Here is an 18,703-nt window from a genome sequence, read left to right as displayed (position 1 = left end):
ACTCCAGCCTGGGTAACAAGAGCGAAACTCCGTCTCAAATAAATAAATAAATAAATAAAATTATGCCATATATACATATATAAAACAAATATGTGTGTTTGTGTTGAAAACCATTAAAATCATTGAGCTGCAGGAATCATGCTTGATACAGAGAGATGTCTCCAACATATTGTTGCATAAAAAGAATTGTTACATAAATACTGTTGCATGAATAGCTTAGGTTATTGCAATTATGAAAAAATATGAACTTATATTTCTACGTCTGTAGAGCATGGGAAGAGAATTGTGAGCTTGTTTGCTGAAAGGTTAACCTTAACTGAATTGCATAGGATGCTGAGAAATGTGGAGAAGCACATGAAATATTTGATGAGATAAAACCATCTCTGCAGAGGCATCTTTTTTCTTTTTAAATTAATAATAATATGTATATGAACTCCTAGGTCTTGAACTCCTGAATTATATTGGCTTTGTGGGTTTGAATTTCACTTATAAACACAATTTTGTTTATAGGTGTGTAGTAGCTATATCTACTTTTTAAATATATATTTGAGAATAAATATATGCATATATAAAGTTAAATATAGAATCCCCACTTTACAGATGAGGAAACTGAGGCACAGAGAGGCTAACTCATTTGTGCAAAAACAGTTGGACCATGGTGGGGCTGGGATTCCAACCCAGGCTCTCTGCCTTCAGTGCTTAATCTCTGGTTTGCAGACATCCTCAGAGAAACCAGAACCAGGCAGGAGTATCCTCATTCTTAGTCAAGCATTCTTTCTCATCATTTTTATTTATTAGCTAACTGTTTGATTCACAGCTTTGTTGGTTTTCTCCCCACTTCCTGGAATTAAGAGAAAGCAGCTTTACTGTTGAAAAAAGTCTTCACTTTCATAGTTGAAACAGAAAATTATTTTTATGATTCACTAATGATTATAGTTTGTGAACTGTTTCCATAATGCTGGTGGTAATGGTAGCACAGGATACACCATGGCTACCTTTAAAGTACATAAAACAAAATTCTTTAAATAAAAAATGAATACTGGCTGGGCGTGGTGGCTCATGTTTGTAATCCCAGCACTTTGGGAGACCGAGGCAGGGGGATCATCTGAGGTCAGGAATTCGAGTCTGGCCAACATAGTGAAACCCTGTCTCTACTAAAAATACAAAAATTAGCTGGACATGATAACGCTAGCCTGTAGTCTTAGCTACCAGTGAGGCTGAGGCAGGAGAATCACTGGAGCCCAGGAGTCAGAGGCTGCAGTGAGCTGAGATCGTGACATTGCACTCCAGCTTGGGTGACAGAGCTAGACTCTGTCTCAATCAGTCAATCAATCAATAAGGGATACGGATATCTTCAAGCAAAATAAATGATGGCATTGGTGCCCTGCCTGCTGTTCACATGCTGTGGAGAGGCACATCAGAATATTGAGGCTTCGTTAGAATCAGAGTCAGTTGGTACCAAATAACCAAATGATTGTACATACATTCTGAGGATTATTGAATATCTCATAAATTTTAGACCACACGTTTTAGAGTTACATAAATATTTTCATTTTTGTTGTTGGTGTTACTTTGAGATACAGTCTCACTCTTTCACCCAGGCTGGAGTACAGTGGCATGATCGTAGCTCACTGCAGCCTTGAACTCCTGAGCACAAGCGACCCTCCTAGCTCAGCCTCCCAAGTAGCTGGGACCACAGGGGTGTGCCACCATGCCTAGCTAAGTTTTGTATTTTTTGTAGAGATGGGGTTTCACCATGTTGCCCAGGCTGGTCTTGAACTCCTGGGTTCAAGCAATCTACCCACTTCAGCCTCTGAAAGTGTTGGAATTATTGGCATGAGCCATGATGCCCGGCCTTAATTTTGTCTATTTCAAATTCCATCTTTTGTATCAGTTCATTTTTAAAGCTCATGTATTTTGTGTTGCCAAATAGGAGTTATTACTTCCTTGATCAGGTTGCCACTATTACATAATTTGAAAAAGGACTAGAGAGAGAGGGTGAGCTTTCAAAGATTGATAAGAAAGAGCATTTGCCCTCTGGGAGCCCATGGCTTAGTGAAAGTGTGCTAATCAGAGTGCTAATCAGAGGGCCCTGTCCATGCTGGACTTCCTGCACCAACGGGGCTGCATTTCAAAGTTACATTTGGCTCATTTGTTTTGGTCCTCTTTGTTCATAATGGCAAAGGCAAAGAAGAACTATGAGCAGAAATGCCGGGACAAAGATGAGGCAGAACAGGCCGTCAACCGGAGTGCCAACCTGGTAAACCAGAAGCAACAGGAAAAGGTACATGCGAGGGCTGACAACCTGAAAAATGCGAGATTTACCTGTATCAGGCTAGAGCCAATTATGAATCTTCATAAGAAATGAACCTGTACCCTAAACCCCAGGAGTATCTTCCTTCACATTTTGGGGTCTTCTGAACCTGAAAAGCCACTGCCACATTTTTGGGGGTTGGGGCAAGAGTGATAGAAGCATGGTCATGAGGGAGGGAGTGGGGGTGATAAGAGGTTGGAGGAGTTTCACAGTTTTTTTCATTTTTCTCAGAAGACTCAGCTCATGTATTCTTTGTAATCAGGCTGCCTTTTGCTTGGGTGGATTACAAATTTAACTTTGTAAAATCTAGATATAAGATTTCTGCAACCAGAGGGTGGCATGTGTCTTTAGGAAGACACTAGGCAAGATGCTTTATGGATATTTTCCCAGATGGGCAAGATTGCAGGGCACGTTGAATGATTTGCTCACGAGGGAATTGTACATAGGACTTACACTAGACCTGGTCTCTCCACAGTTACTGCTTTTCAATCTGTTTTGCCTATGGAAGCTTTGCCTAGCATTCTCAACACTTGCTCTGTTTTTATTTGTTTGTTTTCACAGCTTTTTGTGAAACTGGCAACTTCAAAAACTGCAGTTGAGGACTCAGGTGAGGAGGTAGTTCCTACAAATGGGGGAGGGTTGCTGGTGGGGTTTACATTATCGTAAATGTGCCCCTGAGAAAGGGAGTTTTATATACCTTAAAGAGAGCACATATGGATATACAGCAGGATTAGCGAGATATCAGGCTGGGAAAGGGAGGAAAGAAGGGAGAGAGGAAGGAAGGGAGGAAAGGAAAGAAGAGGAGAGAGGAAAGGAGGGTTTATTAGAATCCCAGAAGGTGGGAGGAAGCTTTGAGGCAGCCGCTTCTGGCTGCTGACTGGTTAGATCTTGCTGCCTTACATGGAAATGAGTGGTGGTGGTGGAGTCACGTGATAGCGGCTTTGTAATCAGGAGCTTCCTCTGATATACTGGGGCATCTACGTAAAAGCCCATTTCAGCCCTGGTAGCCCTTATCTATTGTGAAACAGCCAAGCTTCAAGGCCTTATTATCACTGAAATCTAAGACCCAAACCAGGCATTTGCCAAAGTTTTTAATTCTCAGAACATGCTGCAGGAAATATCCCTCATAACTGTGGTTACATAAGATCTTAGTCTCCAAACTAAAGTGACTTTGTGCCCCTTTAGGGCTCAGAGTAGTTCTCTTCTCTGCATGTGTCATCAGACAATTCTGAAAATGAAAAGTGATGGGAAATGTTGAGGTGGAATGAGACAAAGAAAATTCTGAGGTTTCTTATCAGCTTTCACTTCTCCTTCCTTAGAACATTTCTTTTTCAGTGTTTGGTCCAGTGTTTAAAAAGAAAGTGATAGCCTCCTTTGCCTGCTTCACAAAATATGATGAGGGTGAGAGATGCAATTATTCCCAATGCTCAGAGTCCTGGGGGCCTTGTGAGCTCAGCACAACTCGAATGAGTTTCTGTTGCCATCTCCGATGAGCCTGTGGATGTATTTGGGAGCCACCTTCCTGTCTAGTTTCTGACCCAGGTCTCTCCCTTCTATTGCAGACAAAGCATACATGCTGCAAGTCAGCACCCTGGATAAGGTCCGAGAAGAGTGGCAGAGTGAGCACATCAAGGCCTGCGAGGTATGTGTAGGGTAACCCAGAAGCTGCTGTGGGGGGATGGGGGTGAGGAGGATGGGGGGTAGGGGATGAGTGTGGAGGGAGTTGTCTGCCCAGAACCTGGACAGTCTACTTTTGTAGAAATGATCTGTCCCAATTCTCAGAGAGCTACAGAGCTTGAGGGCAAATTAGAAAGCAAAAATTTGGCTGGAACTGGTGGCTCATGCCTGTAATCCCAGCACTTTGGGAGGCCAAGGCAGGTGGATTACCTGAGGTCAGGAGTTCAAGTCCAGCCTGACCAACATGGTGAAACCCCATCTCTACTAAAAATACAAAAATTAGCTTGGCATGGTGGCACACACCTGTAATCCCATCTACTCGAGAGTCTGAGGCAGGAGAATTTCTTGAAGCCGAGAGGGGGAGTTTGCAGTGAGCCAAAATTGTGCCATTGTACTCCAGCCTAGGCAACAGAGCAAGGCTCTGTCTCCAGAAAAAAAAAAAGAAAAGAAAGAAATCAGAAATTTAAGTGAAGAGTGGAAGGAACTGGAATAGTTTTTCCCAAACCTTGTCTGCCTCGTTCCCATCCTGGCCAGCTGTCCTACTCTTCAAAGCTTTACTCTAATGCTGGGTTAGCATAGGCATAGAATAGCTGAATCAGTGAATGGTTGATTAAGTAATTACTTTTGGAGAGCCTGGCCTGTACTCCACAGGTTCTAAAGGGAATGCTGACAGCAAGTAAGCAGGCTTTGGAGGTTTGTTTGTTTAGTTTAGTTTGAGTCTGGGTCTCACTCTATCACCCGGGCTGGAGTGCAGTGGCATGATCAGAGTTTACTGCAGCCTTAAACTGCTGAGCTTAAATGAAATAGATTGGACTACAGGTGTGCACCACCATGCCTTGTTAATTATTAATTATTTATTTTATTTTTTAAAGAGACAGGGTCTTGCTATGTTGCCCAGGCTGGTCCCAAGCAATTCTTCCACCTCAGCCTCCTGAGTTGTTGGGATTAGAGTCATGAGCCACCGTGCCTGGCAGGAGGTTTTATTTTTTAACTATCCTCATACCTTCATTTTTACCACTGCTCCCCTGCATTTGCCACAAATGACCTCACAATTTGCAAGAGAAAATAAAAAAAACATAACTTGGAAGCTTTTTAAAGAAACTTAAGTTTCTGTCACCCTGCCTGCACATTTTCTTCCAGTGGTTCTCAAAGTGAGGTCCTATGACTGGTAGCATCAGCATCACCTGGGAACTTGTTAGAAATGCAGGTTCTCAGACCAACCCCAGAGCTACTGAATCAGAAACTCTGGGGGTAGAGCCCAGAAATCTCTGTGTTTATAAGCCTTCTGGGTGATTCTGATGTGAATTCAAGTATGAGAATCATTGACAGACACGCTTGCTCCACTCCTTTTTCCCTCTTAGTGTGGAAAAGGGGCTATTCTTCATTCAAGGTCTTTCTTATCCAGCTAGCCTTTCCCCACCTTCTTGGGCATACAGAACTTGTGAATTTCTGTTTTCTTGTACACAGACTCAGCTTTCTCCTAGCTTAAAAACTCACCAGTTCAGCTGGGCACGGTGGCTTACCCCTGTAATCCCAGAACTTTGGGAGGCCAAGGTAGGCAGATCACCTGAGGTCAGGAGTTCAAGACCAGCTTGGCCAACATAGTGAAACCTGGTCTCTATTAAAAATATAAAAATTAGTCAGGCATGGTGGTGGCACCTGTAATCTCAGCTACTTAGGAGGCTGAGGTGGGAGAATCACTTGAACCTGGGAGGTGGAGTTTGCAGTGAGCGGAGATTGTGCCACTGCACTCTAGCCTGGGCAAAAGAGTGAGACTCCGTCTCAAAAAATAAAATAGCAAAAAACAAAACCAGCAGTTCTTGCTTTCTATCTATGATCCCTACTAACTCTGCCCTTCTTCACAGCCACGCTTTTTGAAGGAGTTGTCTCCGAGTCCATTTTATCCTGTCTGCCCCAGTCTGTGGCATCTGGGATTTGCTTCCCTGCAGCTGCTCTCTTGGAGGGCACCAGCAATCCCTTGATACAAGGGCCAGTGGGGCTTTGCAGTTTCTAATCTTATTTGACCTGTCTTTGTTATCTGATACTGTGGGTCATTATGCTTCTCTTAAAACACTGTTTTCTGTTTTACCTCTTTAACTCCACACTCTTAGGGGAAAGCCTGGAATGAGACCATTTTTAAATAAGGTTTTAAAACATGTAAATCAATATCATATATGTCTTATGGATACATACATAGTGTAAAAACCTGCATAAAGTCTGGGCGGGGTGGCTGATGCCTGTAATCCCAGCCTTTTCAGAGGCTATGCAGGCGGATTGCTTGAGCTCAGGAGTTTGAGACCAGCCTGGGCAACACAGCAAAATTTTGTCTCTACAAAGAATACAAAAATTAGCCGGGCATGGTGGCAGAGGCTACTTGGGAACCTGAGGCGGGAGAATTGCTTGAGCCTGCGAGTTTGAGGCTGCAGTGCACCATGAGAGCACCACTGCACGCCAGGCTGTGTGACAAAGTGAGACCCTGTCTCAAAACAAAATGAAATAAAAATAAAAATAACTCAAAACAATGAAACAACCCCTTTCCCACCAAAAAAACTGCATAGGAATGATGCAATTCAGAATAATGGCTATCTGGGGAAGGAGGAAGGTGATAGAAACTGGGTAAGTCACACAGGGGCTTTTACAGAATCTGAAACAAATGTGGCCAAAGTTTTTCACAAAGCTAGGTAGTTGGTGTGTAGGTATTTACTATACTGCTCTCTGATTCCATATGAAATATTCCATAATGAAAAGAATGTAATATTATGAAATTATTATACTATGTTATGTAGATATGAAAAAATTGGAAGTGAAATAATGCATTTACTTCAAAACACTCCAGAGAATAGGGTCAGATGGTAGAGATATAGATAAAACAGATTTGGTTGTGAGCTGATAAATGTTTAGCTGGTGATGACCACATAGAGATTCATCATACTGTCTCTACCTCTCTATTCTTGTATATATTTGAAGTTTTATTTTATAACAAGTTCTAAAATGTAGCAAACTTTAAAAGACATTCAAAATTTTATGGTTTTGAATAAAATCTATAGTATGGTATATAAAATTGAATCAGAAACAGTGGGGGTAGAGCCCAGCAATCTCCATGCTAATAAACCTTCCAAGTGATTCTGATGTGAATTCAAGTATGAGAACTACTTATAGCCATGCCTGTCCCTACCCTTTTCTCCTCATAGAGTGGAAAAGAAGCTGTGGTATATACAATTCATTCACTGTTAAAAATAGCTATGGTATTCAAGATTTTTAAAATACACTGATATATCCCTGTTGGTATACCACTGTTGAATAGAATATTATGTGCTTTGTAGAATAACTTAATTTTTCTAAAGGTGATATTTGTTTGTATCCAAAAAACTCTATCTCAGGCAATGACTTTTATTTTAACCTTTTTATTCAGAAAAAAAATTAAACATACACAAAGATAGAAGACAAGTGCACAGCTTCCATATAGTCATCCACCAGCATCAACAGTTATGACCATCTTGCTAACCAAAAGCATTCATCCAGGGTGGAAGGGGCAGCATTTTGAATCTGAGGCTCTGGCAGGCTGCTCAGGTAGAGATGATGTTAGATAGATGGAAATGTCAGTAAGAACTCAATTAGAACATTGGTATCTGGGATCACCATTATTTTTTACCATCAAAACTATTTCCAAGCCTGTGTGTGTTACTATGATACTAGGACTTGTTTGGATTCTTTGTGGTATGAGTTTATGAGCATCCTCAGTGGTAGGGGAGAAGTCTTCTAAATTGGACAATAAGTTTACAGATAACTGAAGGTTGACACTGTTTCTTAAATCACAGGCAGCCTAAATGAATGGCCCCTTTCCTTGCATATCTCTGTACATGTAGCTGTTTTTCTGTAGGTGTTTGAGGCTCAAGAATGTGAACGAATAAACTTCTTCCGGAATGCACTGTGGTTACATGTGAATCAGCTGTCACAACAATGTGTCACCAGTGATGAAGTAAGTCAGAGGCATCCACTGAGGATTGTCCTGTGCATGTTGGATACTTTAGAGTAGAAGGAACTGTAGATATTGATTGGTTCACCACCCCTACTTCGCCCCTGGTAAGGTAAGATGACTTGCCTAAGGCCATACAGTGACTTACTAGAAGGGTCCAGATAACATGTAACCAACCTGACTTTTGGCTCATTTGCCACCATGATTTTCTCATTAAGAGATTCATGGCTGGGAGCAGTGACTCACTTCTGTAATCCCAGAACTTTGGAAGGCTGAGGTGGATCACATGAGGTCAGGAGTTTGAGACCAGCCTGGCCAACATGGTGAAACCCCATCTCTACTAAAAATGCAAAAATTATCAGGGTGTGGTGGTGCACCCCTGTAATCCCAGCCACTTGGGAGGCTGAGGTGGTAGAATTCTTTGAACCCAGGAGGCAGAGGCTGCAGTGAGCTGAGATTGCACCATTGTACTCCAGCCTGGGTGACAGAGCAAGACTTCAAAAAAAAAAAAAAAAAGAAAGAAAGAAATTAATTCAGAGTTAGAGCACAAAAGAAAATTCAGAGTTGGGGCAGGAGAACAGATAGAGTCCAAATAGAGTTTCAGGTATGAAAGACAGATGTTATAACATGCATGTGCATCCCAGACACAGCTTCATTTTGGAATGGGGTCACTCCAGGACAGCACCAAGTAGTAGGAGATTGACCCTTGCCCAGGCTAATGATTGCTCCAGGGCCCAGACTTACCTCAACAGCATTCGCTGGTCCATTATCCAGGCTTAACCTGTACACAGCAATGGTAATAGGCTCCTTAGGTCTCAGAGGCATCAAATCAAGTTATCACAACCTTCTTTGCTAAGGAGTAGCTGCTCTCACTTAGATGAGACATTCACTTTGGAAGAACAACTAAACACCCAGAAAACCAATAGGATTGAATGAAAAACTCTTCTTTAAGTAATTGTCTTTGCATATGTGTGTGGCATTAGTCTTGTGCCATAGGACTTGATACCTAGTTTTTGGTTCCATCGGTATTTTTAAAAAATTTCATCCAAGGCACAGTGGCCCACACTTGTAATCTCAACACTTTGGAAGGCCAAGGTGGGCAACTCACCTGAGGTCAAGAGTTCAAGACCAGCCTGGCCAACAAAGTGAAATCCTGTCTCTACTAAAAATGCAAAAATTAGCCGGGCATGGTGGCGCTTGCCTGTAATCCCAGCTACTCAGGAGGCTGAGATAGGAGACTCTCTTGAACCCGGGAGGCAGAGGTTGCAGTGAGCCAAGATCTCACCACTGCACTCCAGTCCAGGTGACATAGTGTGACTCTGTCTCAACAACAACAACCAAATTCAGGCAAGGTTTTTGTCCTGCCACAAAAATACCTTTTCTGTCATCTTTAAGAAATTGATAGCAGATATGCATCAGAGAAAAAGCTCTAATAGGAATCTGGGACTTTAGAATGTGTTCTTTTTTCTTTCACAAGAAAATTTGGAAGAGTCAGCCCTTTTCAAACCCATGTGTTTTGTTTGTTTGTTAGTTTTTGAGATAGAGTCTTATACTGTCTCCTGGGCTGTAGTGCGGTGTTATGGTCTCCGCTCACTGCAACCTCTGCCTCCCAAGTTCAAGCAATCTCTCTTGCCTCAGACTCCTGACTAGCTGGGATTACAAGCACCAGCCACCACGCCTGGCTAATTTTTTGTATTTTTAGTAGAGACGGGGTTTCACTATGTTGGCCAAGCTGGTCTCGAACTCCTGACCTTGTGACTGCCCGCCTCAGCCTCCCAAAGTGCTGGGAACATAGATGTAAGCCACTGCACCCAACCTCAAACCCATGTTTTTAAGGAGCTGTATCACAATTATCTTCAACATACCTCTACCTATTAATTGACCTTCTTTTTATTAGATGTATGAAAAAGTCCGAAAGAGTTTAGAAATGTGCAGCATTCAGAAGGACATTGAATACTTTGTGAATCAACGCAAAACTGGACAGATTCCACCAGGTGAATGGGGCGGTGGGGTGGGGACTGTTATTTACACAATTCTAGTAGTCTTTCTTGTTAGATGTCATTAAGAATGAAAGACACCTGCCTCTTCATGTCCTGTTTCTTGGTGACTCTCCTAGCACGCATCATGTATGAGAATTTCTACTCACCCCAGAGGAATGCAGCCCCACCAGGAAAGGCTACAGGGCCTAACTTGGCAAGGTAATAACCAGCTACCTTTCACATGGAGAAAAATACTTTTAGCAAACATTGTTATCATGAATGTTCTAAGACTTATTAGAACTGGAGTGTATCTACTACTGCATATGCTTAATGAGGCTGCTTGCTTTTTGGAAATAGCATTTTTAGGACAAATGTTAAGTGCATTTTAATAGTCATAATTCAGGGAGGAGTATATCATGCTTGAACTTGATCATTATTATTCACATATGAATCCTTTACTTTTCTTACAGTCTGTAGAAAGCAGGAGTCAGCAAACTATGGCCCCTGGGAGTTAAGAATAGTCTTGACATTTTTAAATGGCTGGAAGAAAGTCAAGAGGATACTATTTTGTGACATGTGAGAATTATTTGAAATTCAAATGTCAGTGTTCCTCTGTGAAGTTTTATGGGCACACAGGCACCTTCACTCACTGAGGTTTTGTCTGTGGCTGCTTTGCCACTAGAGTTGAGTAGAGTTGCAAGACAGACAGTATGTGGACAGCAAAGGCTAAATCATTTACTACTCAGCCCTTTACTCAAAAAGTTTGTTGCCATTCATGGAAAGGATCCTGCGGGAAGAGACACTTTTGTTTGGCGTAGTCAGCTTACAGTCTAAGCTTTTGAATTTTCAGTCCAAGTTTATTAAAGACAGGGAGTGCCTGGGAAGGATTGCATGATCATTATCTACATTTAAGCATGCCAGGCACAGTTCAAAACAGTGTGAATTAACTGGCTTAATCTCCACAACAAGGTAGGAGCTGTTTATACTTCCTATTTTACTTTTGAGGATGCAGATGTTCAAGGCAATCAGGAAGTCTTTCCCACACAGCTGAGATTTTAATCCTGCCAGTTCAGGTTGTGGGGATAAGGCTCTGTGCTCCTAATCACTACGCATCCTGCCTCGTGGCATGATAGTGTCTGCAACTTAGATTTCCATAGGTCACTGCTACAGATCATTTGCTTCAGGTGAGCTTTCTTGACCCTTCAGTGCAGAAACCAGTTCTGATTAGAGTACAATAGGCTTGTAGCAAGAAGTAAAAAATTACAAAAAAACAAGAATTTATCTAAAAGACTTTGGTTTTCATTTCTTACAGGAGAGGACCCCTCCCAATTCCTAAAAGCTCACCAGGTATGCCACTAATAAAGGTCTTTTGAAATTTTTATATTGCTAGGCAGGTGGATCATTTGAAGTTAGGAGTTCAAGACCAGCCTGGCCAACATGGTAAAACCCCATCTTCACTAAAATACAAAAATTAGCCAGGTGTGGTGGCTTGGGCCTGTATTCCCAGCTACTCAGGAGGCTAAGGCATGGGAATTGTTTGAACCTGGGAGGCAGAGGTTGCAATGAGGCGAGATTATACCACTGCACTCCAGCCTGGGTGGCAGAGTGAGACTGTCTCAAAATAATAATAATACTAATAAAGAAAGAAAGAAAAAAGGAAGAAATTCATATATATATATATATATAATTAAATATCTAGAACTTTGAAATAAAGGGAATGAAAGGATTAAATAGAATCAAATTCCCAAGAGAATGATCCTATATTAGAATCTTACTATGACACTACTAGTCATGGAGTGGAATATGATAATTGGTGGTCTATTTTATAGCTTATCCAAGATAATTCAGTTACTTAAATACCAAAAGAAACTTACTGCAAGCAAATCTTGCCTAAAAAATTATTTCAACTTGAACTGTGAGAACAGCAGAACGGACATATATTTACCCTTGAATTACACAGAAATATAATTTATAGAAGGCATGGATGTCAAGAAACAAGTCACTTAATATTATCTATTTTGTACATAATGAGACCTTTTGCTCATCACTGTAGTTTCTTTCTTTCTTTGAACTCCTCTGGAAGGAGTACACATCTTAGCACTTACTAGTTGTGTGGGATGTGAGGGAAATCTGGCTGAGACATCTGTCAGCCCATCCATTGCCAGGATTGATTCAGCTGATGTGGTTGGCTAGGTGAGTGTGCCTTTCCTCCTTCACCGTCCAGGTATGTCTCTCCTGAAGCTATGCGCTCAAAGAGGACAACCATTCCTGATAGAGGAGGGCCAGTCTTTGGTCAAAGTATACTAGTAGCTGCATTCCCTTGCAGCTACTCCAAACAAGTTCTCATTAGTTGTATGCCTTGTATAATAATAAAATCCAGAGGGTAGGTACTTTGTTTTCTGTATCACTCACAACACCTAACACAGTTCCGAGTACATAGGAGGTGTTCAACATATATTTATTATTTGAGTAAAGAAAAGGTACACTTATCCATGTTCAAGAGAATGAGTGTATGAGTCTGTTTTCATGCTACTGATGAAGATATACCCGAGACTGGGAAGAAAAAGAGGCTTAACTGGACTTACAGTTCCACATGGCTGGGAAGTCCTCAGAATCATGGCAGGAGATGAAAGGCACTTCTTACATGGTGGCAGCCAGAGAAAATGAAGATGCAAAAGCAGAGACCACTGATAAAACCATCAGATCTCATGAGATTTATTCACTACCATCAGAACAGTATGGGGGAAACTGCCCCCATGATTCAAATTATCTCCCACCAGGTTGTTCCCACAACAGGTGGGAATTTTGGAGATACAATTCAAGATAAGATTTAGGTGGGGACACAGAGCCAAACCACATCAATAAGGGAGGAGGACAACGTATGCTGCACTTAACAGCTCACTAAAAATTTAGTGATGGAAAAAAAATGTACTGACTGAAATTATATCTTTGAACAATGTGAAGATTTAAGGTATTTTATTCCTTGTTGTTCTATAATTACCACTTGGTAATGTAGGATGCTCTTTCTTTTTCTAAAGATGATTTTTCTGTGGGTACTACATCTAAGCATGGCTGAAAGAGGGCAAAGAAGTCAGAACAGTGATTTCCAGAATGTCCACTGGTATGGAGTCGTGACTACCATTTACAGTTTTTATTGGCAGATCTATTTTCTCCTTATAAAAGGGTAGTCACCAGAATCTCTAAGTGGAATGCCCTGGCTTGAAAAGGGCTGTGATCTTATTATGAAAAAATTGATGTTACTGTTGTTTTCTGTGTTCTGCCTTCTGCAGATGATCCTGATTACGCTTTGGTTAATGACTACAGTTTGCTCTATCAGTAACATCAATGGTAAGAACCTTTTCACATAATCGAGTTGGGTGTAGACTGGTGATTGTGCTGTTGACAGCTTTGATGCTTCTTTATAATACCACCACAAACTAGCAAGGCCTTGCATAGGCAGGCACACTGGCCAGCATGTTGTCCCTTCAGGACGCCTCTCTGGATCCCACAGCTGGAAGCAGACTGCAGACCCTTCCATACCTATTTGAATGAGGCTATTTTTTCTTCATTGATTATTCTGTAGTAACTCTTTGTCTACTTTTTTTTTTTAATTTTGACGCAGAGTCTCACTCTGTCACCCAGGCTGGAGTGCAGTGGTGTGATTTCAGCTCACTGAAATCTCTGCCTCCTGGGTTCAAGTGATCCTCCCACCTCAGCCACTTGAGTAGCTAGGATTACAGGCACACGCCACCACATCCAGCTAATATTTTTTGTATTTTTGGTGGAGACAGGGCTTCACCATGTTGGCCAGGCTGGTCTTGAACTCCTGACCTCAAGTAATCTGCCTGCCTCAGCCTCCCAAAGTGCTGGGATTACAGGCGTAAGCCACCATGCCTGGCTCTCTTTATGTGCTCTTATTAAGCTCTTTTATAGCTGTTACACACCTGCATTTAAGGCAGTGCTCACCAACAAAACACACATCATTCTCATTGTTAAAGGAATTTAGACTTTAGTTTACTTCCCCACCACCTAAAAGAGGGAAAATCAAATAAAAAGAAGTGCAAATGATACTACACTCACTATACACACAAGGTCATCATAGAGATCATCCTGCCACGAGGATTCTTAGAAGAGAACTGAACACTGCTAAGCCAACTATGGCTACAACTATGTGACTCTTTTTCTTAGCCACTCGGGGCTTGCAACATTCTCTAAGTCAAAATCATTCTTCACAAATGTGAAGAAATAACTCAGAAGTCAAAGTAGTGATACTAAAAGAAACTCTTCATGAAGGATCATTCTTTTACCCCAGTGGGTTTATCTTGGGGTAAAGGAATTATGTAGGTATACATGAGCAAAGGAAAAGGTCTGAAGAGCTATATTGCTAAAGAGGTAGTATTTTTCCTTTCTGTTTACCCTGTTTTCAAATTTGTCTGCAATGAAAATGTGTTACTTCTTGGACTAAAAACTGTTTTAGAGAGTTGATCTGCTTACATCTTCTGATCTCAGCGTGGACTGAGCTACACATCTGAACTACACATCTTCACATTTCCTGTTCATTGTATGCCCTGGTTGACAGTATCAGAAGACAAAGTGACAGGCAATGGGTGGGTGAGATGCCAGAAGTCAACAGAGAAAGGCAACAGCCTCTCTCTCACCCTTCCTGGTTTGGTGTTGGTTATATATACTGTTCTTTACGAACATAAACAGGTTTTAACAGTGCTCCAGAGGGATTTCCTATGGTGTTCATACCACCAAAGTGAGCACATCAAACATTGTTTGTTTTCAGTCCTCTAAAAACACCTACTTTGTGACTTACAGGCAACTAGCTATCTAGAGCAGATACCAACTTGTCCTAATGACATAAAAAATCCCAGCACTTTGGGAGGCTGAGGCAGGTGGATCACTTGAGACCAACCTGGCAAACATAATGAAACTAAAGCAAAAAAAAAAAAATACAAAAAATTAGCCAGGTGTGGTGGCAGGCATCTATAGCCCCAGCTACTTAGGACACTGAGGGAGGAGAATTGCTTGAACCTGGGAGGTGGAAGTTGCAGTGAGCTGAGATCATGCCACCGCACTCCAGCCTGGGTGACAGAGCAAGACTCTGTCTCAAAAAAACAAAAAACAAAAAACAAAATAATCAGGTAGTTTCTATTATATTTGAACATAAGTCCTTAAATTGCTTAATATATTTAAGTAACTTTGCTATAAAAGATATGGAAATTGAAGACATAAAGTACCCTGTTCTCTAACTATATATAACTTTCTGACCTACAAATCTACAAATAAATTATAGTCTTTGCAATTCGTCATCATTTCTTCTTCATTTTGTAAGCCTCCTCTTTCTCACAGGAAGGGGCAAAGCCCTACTTAGAGGCAGAGTGGAAACCTGGTAAATCAGTGACTTGGATTTCAGAGATGGCACCTGCTCTCTGGAGTACTGTGTAGATGATGGGCAGGTCATTGGCAGTCCTAAGTGTTTCTTTTTATTTTTTACCACTTTCTTTTCTGTCCTTACTTCTTTGGGTAAAGAATATATTATAATAGCTTAATAGTACCACTTTACCCAACAACTTGAGTTCCCCAGAGTCTAAGACTGTGATGTTTGAATGCAAGATGCTAGTGCCAACACATGCAGTTGAGTTATATCATTTCACTGGAGTTCACTGGCACCTGTGCCTATTCGATAAGTTGGAGTTCAACATATACATCAATTTCAGGAAATTTTAGAGAAGGGAGTATACAACACATTCATATTTGGTATACAACATATACTGAAAATTTTAAAGGAGGGAAGCTAATGTAGTGAATAATGTACCAAGCTCCTTATCACAACAATTAAAATAGTTTGAATGAACTTTTGGAACAGAAATTTAAACAGGATCCCAGCATGGTGGCTCACACCTGTAATTCTACTGCTTTGGGAGGCCAAGGCAGGCAGATAACCTGAGGTCAGGAGTTTGAGACCAGCCTGGCCAGCACAGTGAAACCCTGTCTCTACTAAAAATACAAAAATTAGCCAGTTACGGTGGCAGGCACCTATAATCCCAGCTACTCAGGAGACTGAGGCAGGTGAATCACTTGAACCTGGGAGGCAGAGGCTGCAGTAAGCTGAGATTGTGCCACTGCACTCCAGCCTGAGTAACACAGTGAGAATCTGTCTAAAAAAAAAAAATTAAATAGGAAGAGTTAGGAATTTGTTATTTGTTTTGTAGTTCTTGATTTTAGCTGCTATTCCTGTTTTTAATTCTAGCATGTTTAGGTAAAGATAGATTGAAAATTTCAAATTAAAAATATGTATAAAATGTAAATGTATGTATTATTTACCATAAAGCAATGGTGTTATCATCACATTCCATTTCTTATTGCTTGGAATACCCATTCCTCCCATTTATTTTCCTTGGCCTGCACCGTTATTCTTGTTGAATATACTCTCAAGGTAGGAGGAAGTGTTGACAAGCACCATTCATTCAAATGAAATTTCTTTGTTATTTTCTTTCAGAAACCAGAGCTTTTTCCGGCTAGTGCTTCATGACATGGAAAGGGCACCAAGAGCAACAGAATCTATAGCCACGTTATGTCAGTCACGAAGACTTTGAAGTGAACCCTTACTATAATTTTTTGATATTTTAAATTAATGGTAGACATTTAGGACAACTTAAGCAAGTGAGTTCTGAAGTTTTTTGATGTTTACAAATTGCCCCATTCTGAAGAATTCTTTCTTTCTCAGTCACTCAGGTTGTGAATGAATTAGCTTTTTGACATGGGAAGCATGGAATTCACTTCTGGATTTAGAGTGTCCACTTCAGGAGAGAGGTGGCAGCAGAGGATTCTGAGCCACCGACTGCAGTAGTAGCTCCCTTGCTTTGGGCAGCCTGGCTGTGGGGTTGCCACAGCGATGCACAGCCTCAGTGGTGCAAGATGTAAAATTACCTTCCTTTTTGGCTGGAAGACTTAGAAGCCACCTGATCACACTTTCTCATTTTACAGATGAGGAAACAAAACCTAGAAGTGTGAAATTAATTTCCTTACAGTTTTTCCAGCTGATTAGGGACAGAACCAAAACTAGAGCCCAAGCCCAACCCATATCACCATTCTTCTAATCCTTCCTGAAGTTGTGATGCTCATTTTGAAATTTAAGATGCCAAATACTTTTGCCAGCACTTTTTCAACTGGGAAAACCACCAGGGTTTAAATGTCAGATTTATTTTTATGTGGATCACTGTGTGTGCTGAACGCTACAGAGCATGATATTTAATCTCATTCAGGGAGCCACTGATTGTAAAACATGCCATTATTTTACATTGCACTAAGGCAGGGTCAAGGAGTTGCCAATAAAGTTGTGACGGACCATTGATGGCCAAGCCCATTTGATTTTAAGATGCTAAAGAATGAAAAAAAGTATACCCTAGAATCAATGAAATACAGTATTTTGATTCCATTCCTCGAGATAATTTTAGAGTTACAAAACCAATCCTCAATTTTGGGTCTTCACAGAGAATCTTTCCCTTGCTAGACCCCAGAATTTTAAATGTGTCCAAATTACACTTTTACAAATATTTGGGTCTTCCTTTTTTTACTCACAAACAACAGGGAGGTCATGTACCTTTTGCACAACATCTGTGCACTGTGAGAAATTGTACCTTTTCATTATTGGCAAGTTAAAATAGCACTAACAGTTTTTCAGTATTACAGAGAGCAAATAGTTTCCTCTCCTGCTCTGTATAGTAGCTTTTCTAGAACTATTGATCAAAAGAATATTGATTATTCCCCCACCTTTTCTTTTTTTTCTTTTCTTTTTTTGAGATGGAGTCTTGCTCTTGGCCAGGCTGGAGTACAATGGCACAATCTCAGCTCACTGCAACCTCCACCTCCTGGGCTCAACCGGTTCTCCTGCGTCAGCATCCCAAGTAGCTGGGATTACAGGCACACGCCACTGTGCCATGCTAAGTTTTTGTATTTTTAGTAGAGATGGGGTTTCACCATGTTGGTCAGGTTGGTCTTGAACTCCTGACCTCAGATGATCCACCCTCCTTGGCCTCCCAGTGTGCTGGGATTACAGGCGTGAGCCACCATGCCTGGTCTATTTCCCCACCTTTCATGTAAGGTGCTGCTGAATGTGACATCTTCTTGTCATGACAGGAAACTTGCATCAGTTTGATATCCTTTTGAGAAACTGAAGTTTGCAAAGGGCCAAACTTCCCCAAACTGAACGGGCTCAGGAAATTTTCCTTCACACTCAGAACATTCTATTTCTAAGCATATTATTTATTGTTGGCAGTTCCTCAGGGATTTCCTTTTTCTCTGTATTGGTCAGTGTAGTTGATGTAAAACTGTTTTGTGGATGAAAAATACTTTTATTTTATTGCTCTTTTAGTTTGATAGGTTAAATAAAGGTTCTTGGTAATTTGGGATTTGTTTCGTTTTTGTGTTGACCGTATCTCTCTTCCAAGCTTTATTTGACCCCTTGCCATATTTGTGATTGTTAGGCTTCAAAAAGACAAACTGCTGCTCAGGGAAGCCAAGTGGAGATGGTGCCAAACTACTTAGTATCAATCCTTCAGAGGCCAACTGCAGCGTTACTTCCTCTGGGAGACACTGTCTCCGCCTTCAGACTAGGTTGGATCCAACTAGTGTATCTCTCCTACCCCTCCATTTCTCTTGTTATAATATGATTCACCCTTGAAATTAATTGTTCAAGGCTAGGTGTGGTGGTACACACCTATAATCCCAGCACTTTGGGAGGCTGAGGCA

The 18,703-nt window shown here is 41.1% G+C and overlaps 1 protein-coding gene across 3 annotated transcripts in view; it reads left to right on the top strand.

Moving 5' to 3' along the window:
- The window catches only part of PSTPIP2 (proline-serine-threonine phosphatase interacting protein 2), a 100,187-nt gene extending 81,826 nt beyond the window's left edge, over positions 1-18,361 (top strand). For all 3 annotated transcript variants that reach the window (XM_054244144.2, XM_078348066.1, XM_002757211.6), the window contains 9 exons: positions 2,186-2,284; positions 2,876-2,921; positions 3,877-3,956; positions 7,872-7,970; positions 9,865-9,961; positions 10,084-10,165; positions 11,259-11,293; positions 13,237-13,294; positions 16,452-18,361. In XM_054244144.2, the coding sequence (XP_054100119.2) occupies positions 2,186-2,284; positions 2,876-2,921; positions 3,877-3,956; positions 7,872-7,970; positions 9,865-9,961; positions 10,084-10,165; positions 11,259-11,293; positions 13,237-13,286 (588 nt within the window). In that variant the 3' untranslated portion in view covers positions 13,287-13,294; positions 16,452-18,361. The remainder of the gene's footprint in view (positions 1-2,185; positions 2,285-2,875; positions 2,922-3,876; positions 3,957-7,871; positions 7,971-9,864; positions 9,962-10,083; positions 10,166-11,258; positions 11,294-13,236; positions 13,295-16,451) is intronic.
- Positions 18,362-18,703: the final 342 nt, after the last annotated feature.

This window comes from Callithrix jacchus, chromosome 13, assembly GCF_049354715.1.
Source record: "Callithrix jacchus isolate 240 chromosome 13, calJac240_pri, whole genome shotgun sequence".
Classification (NCBI taxonomy): Eukaryota; Metazoa; Chordata; class Mammalia; order Primates; family Cebidae; genus Callithrix; species Callithrix jacchus.
This window is presented reverse-complemented; position numbering and strand designations above follow the sequence as displayed.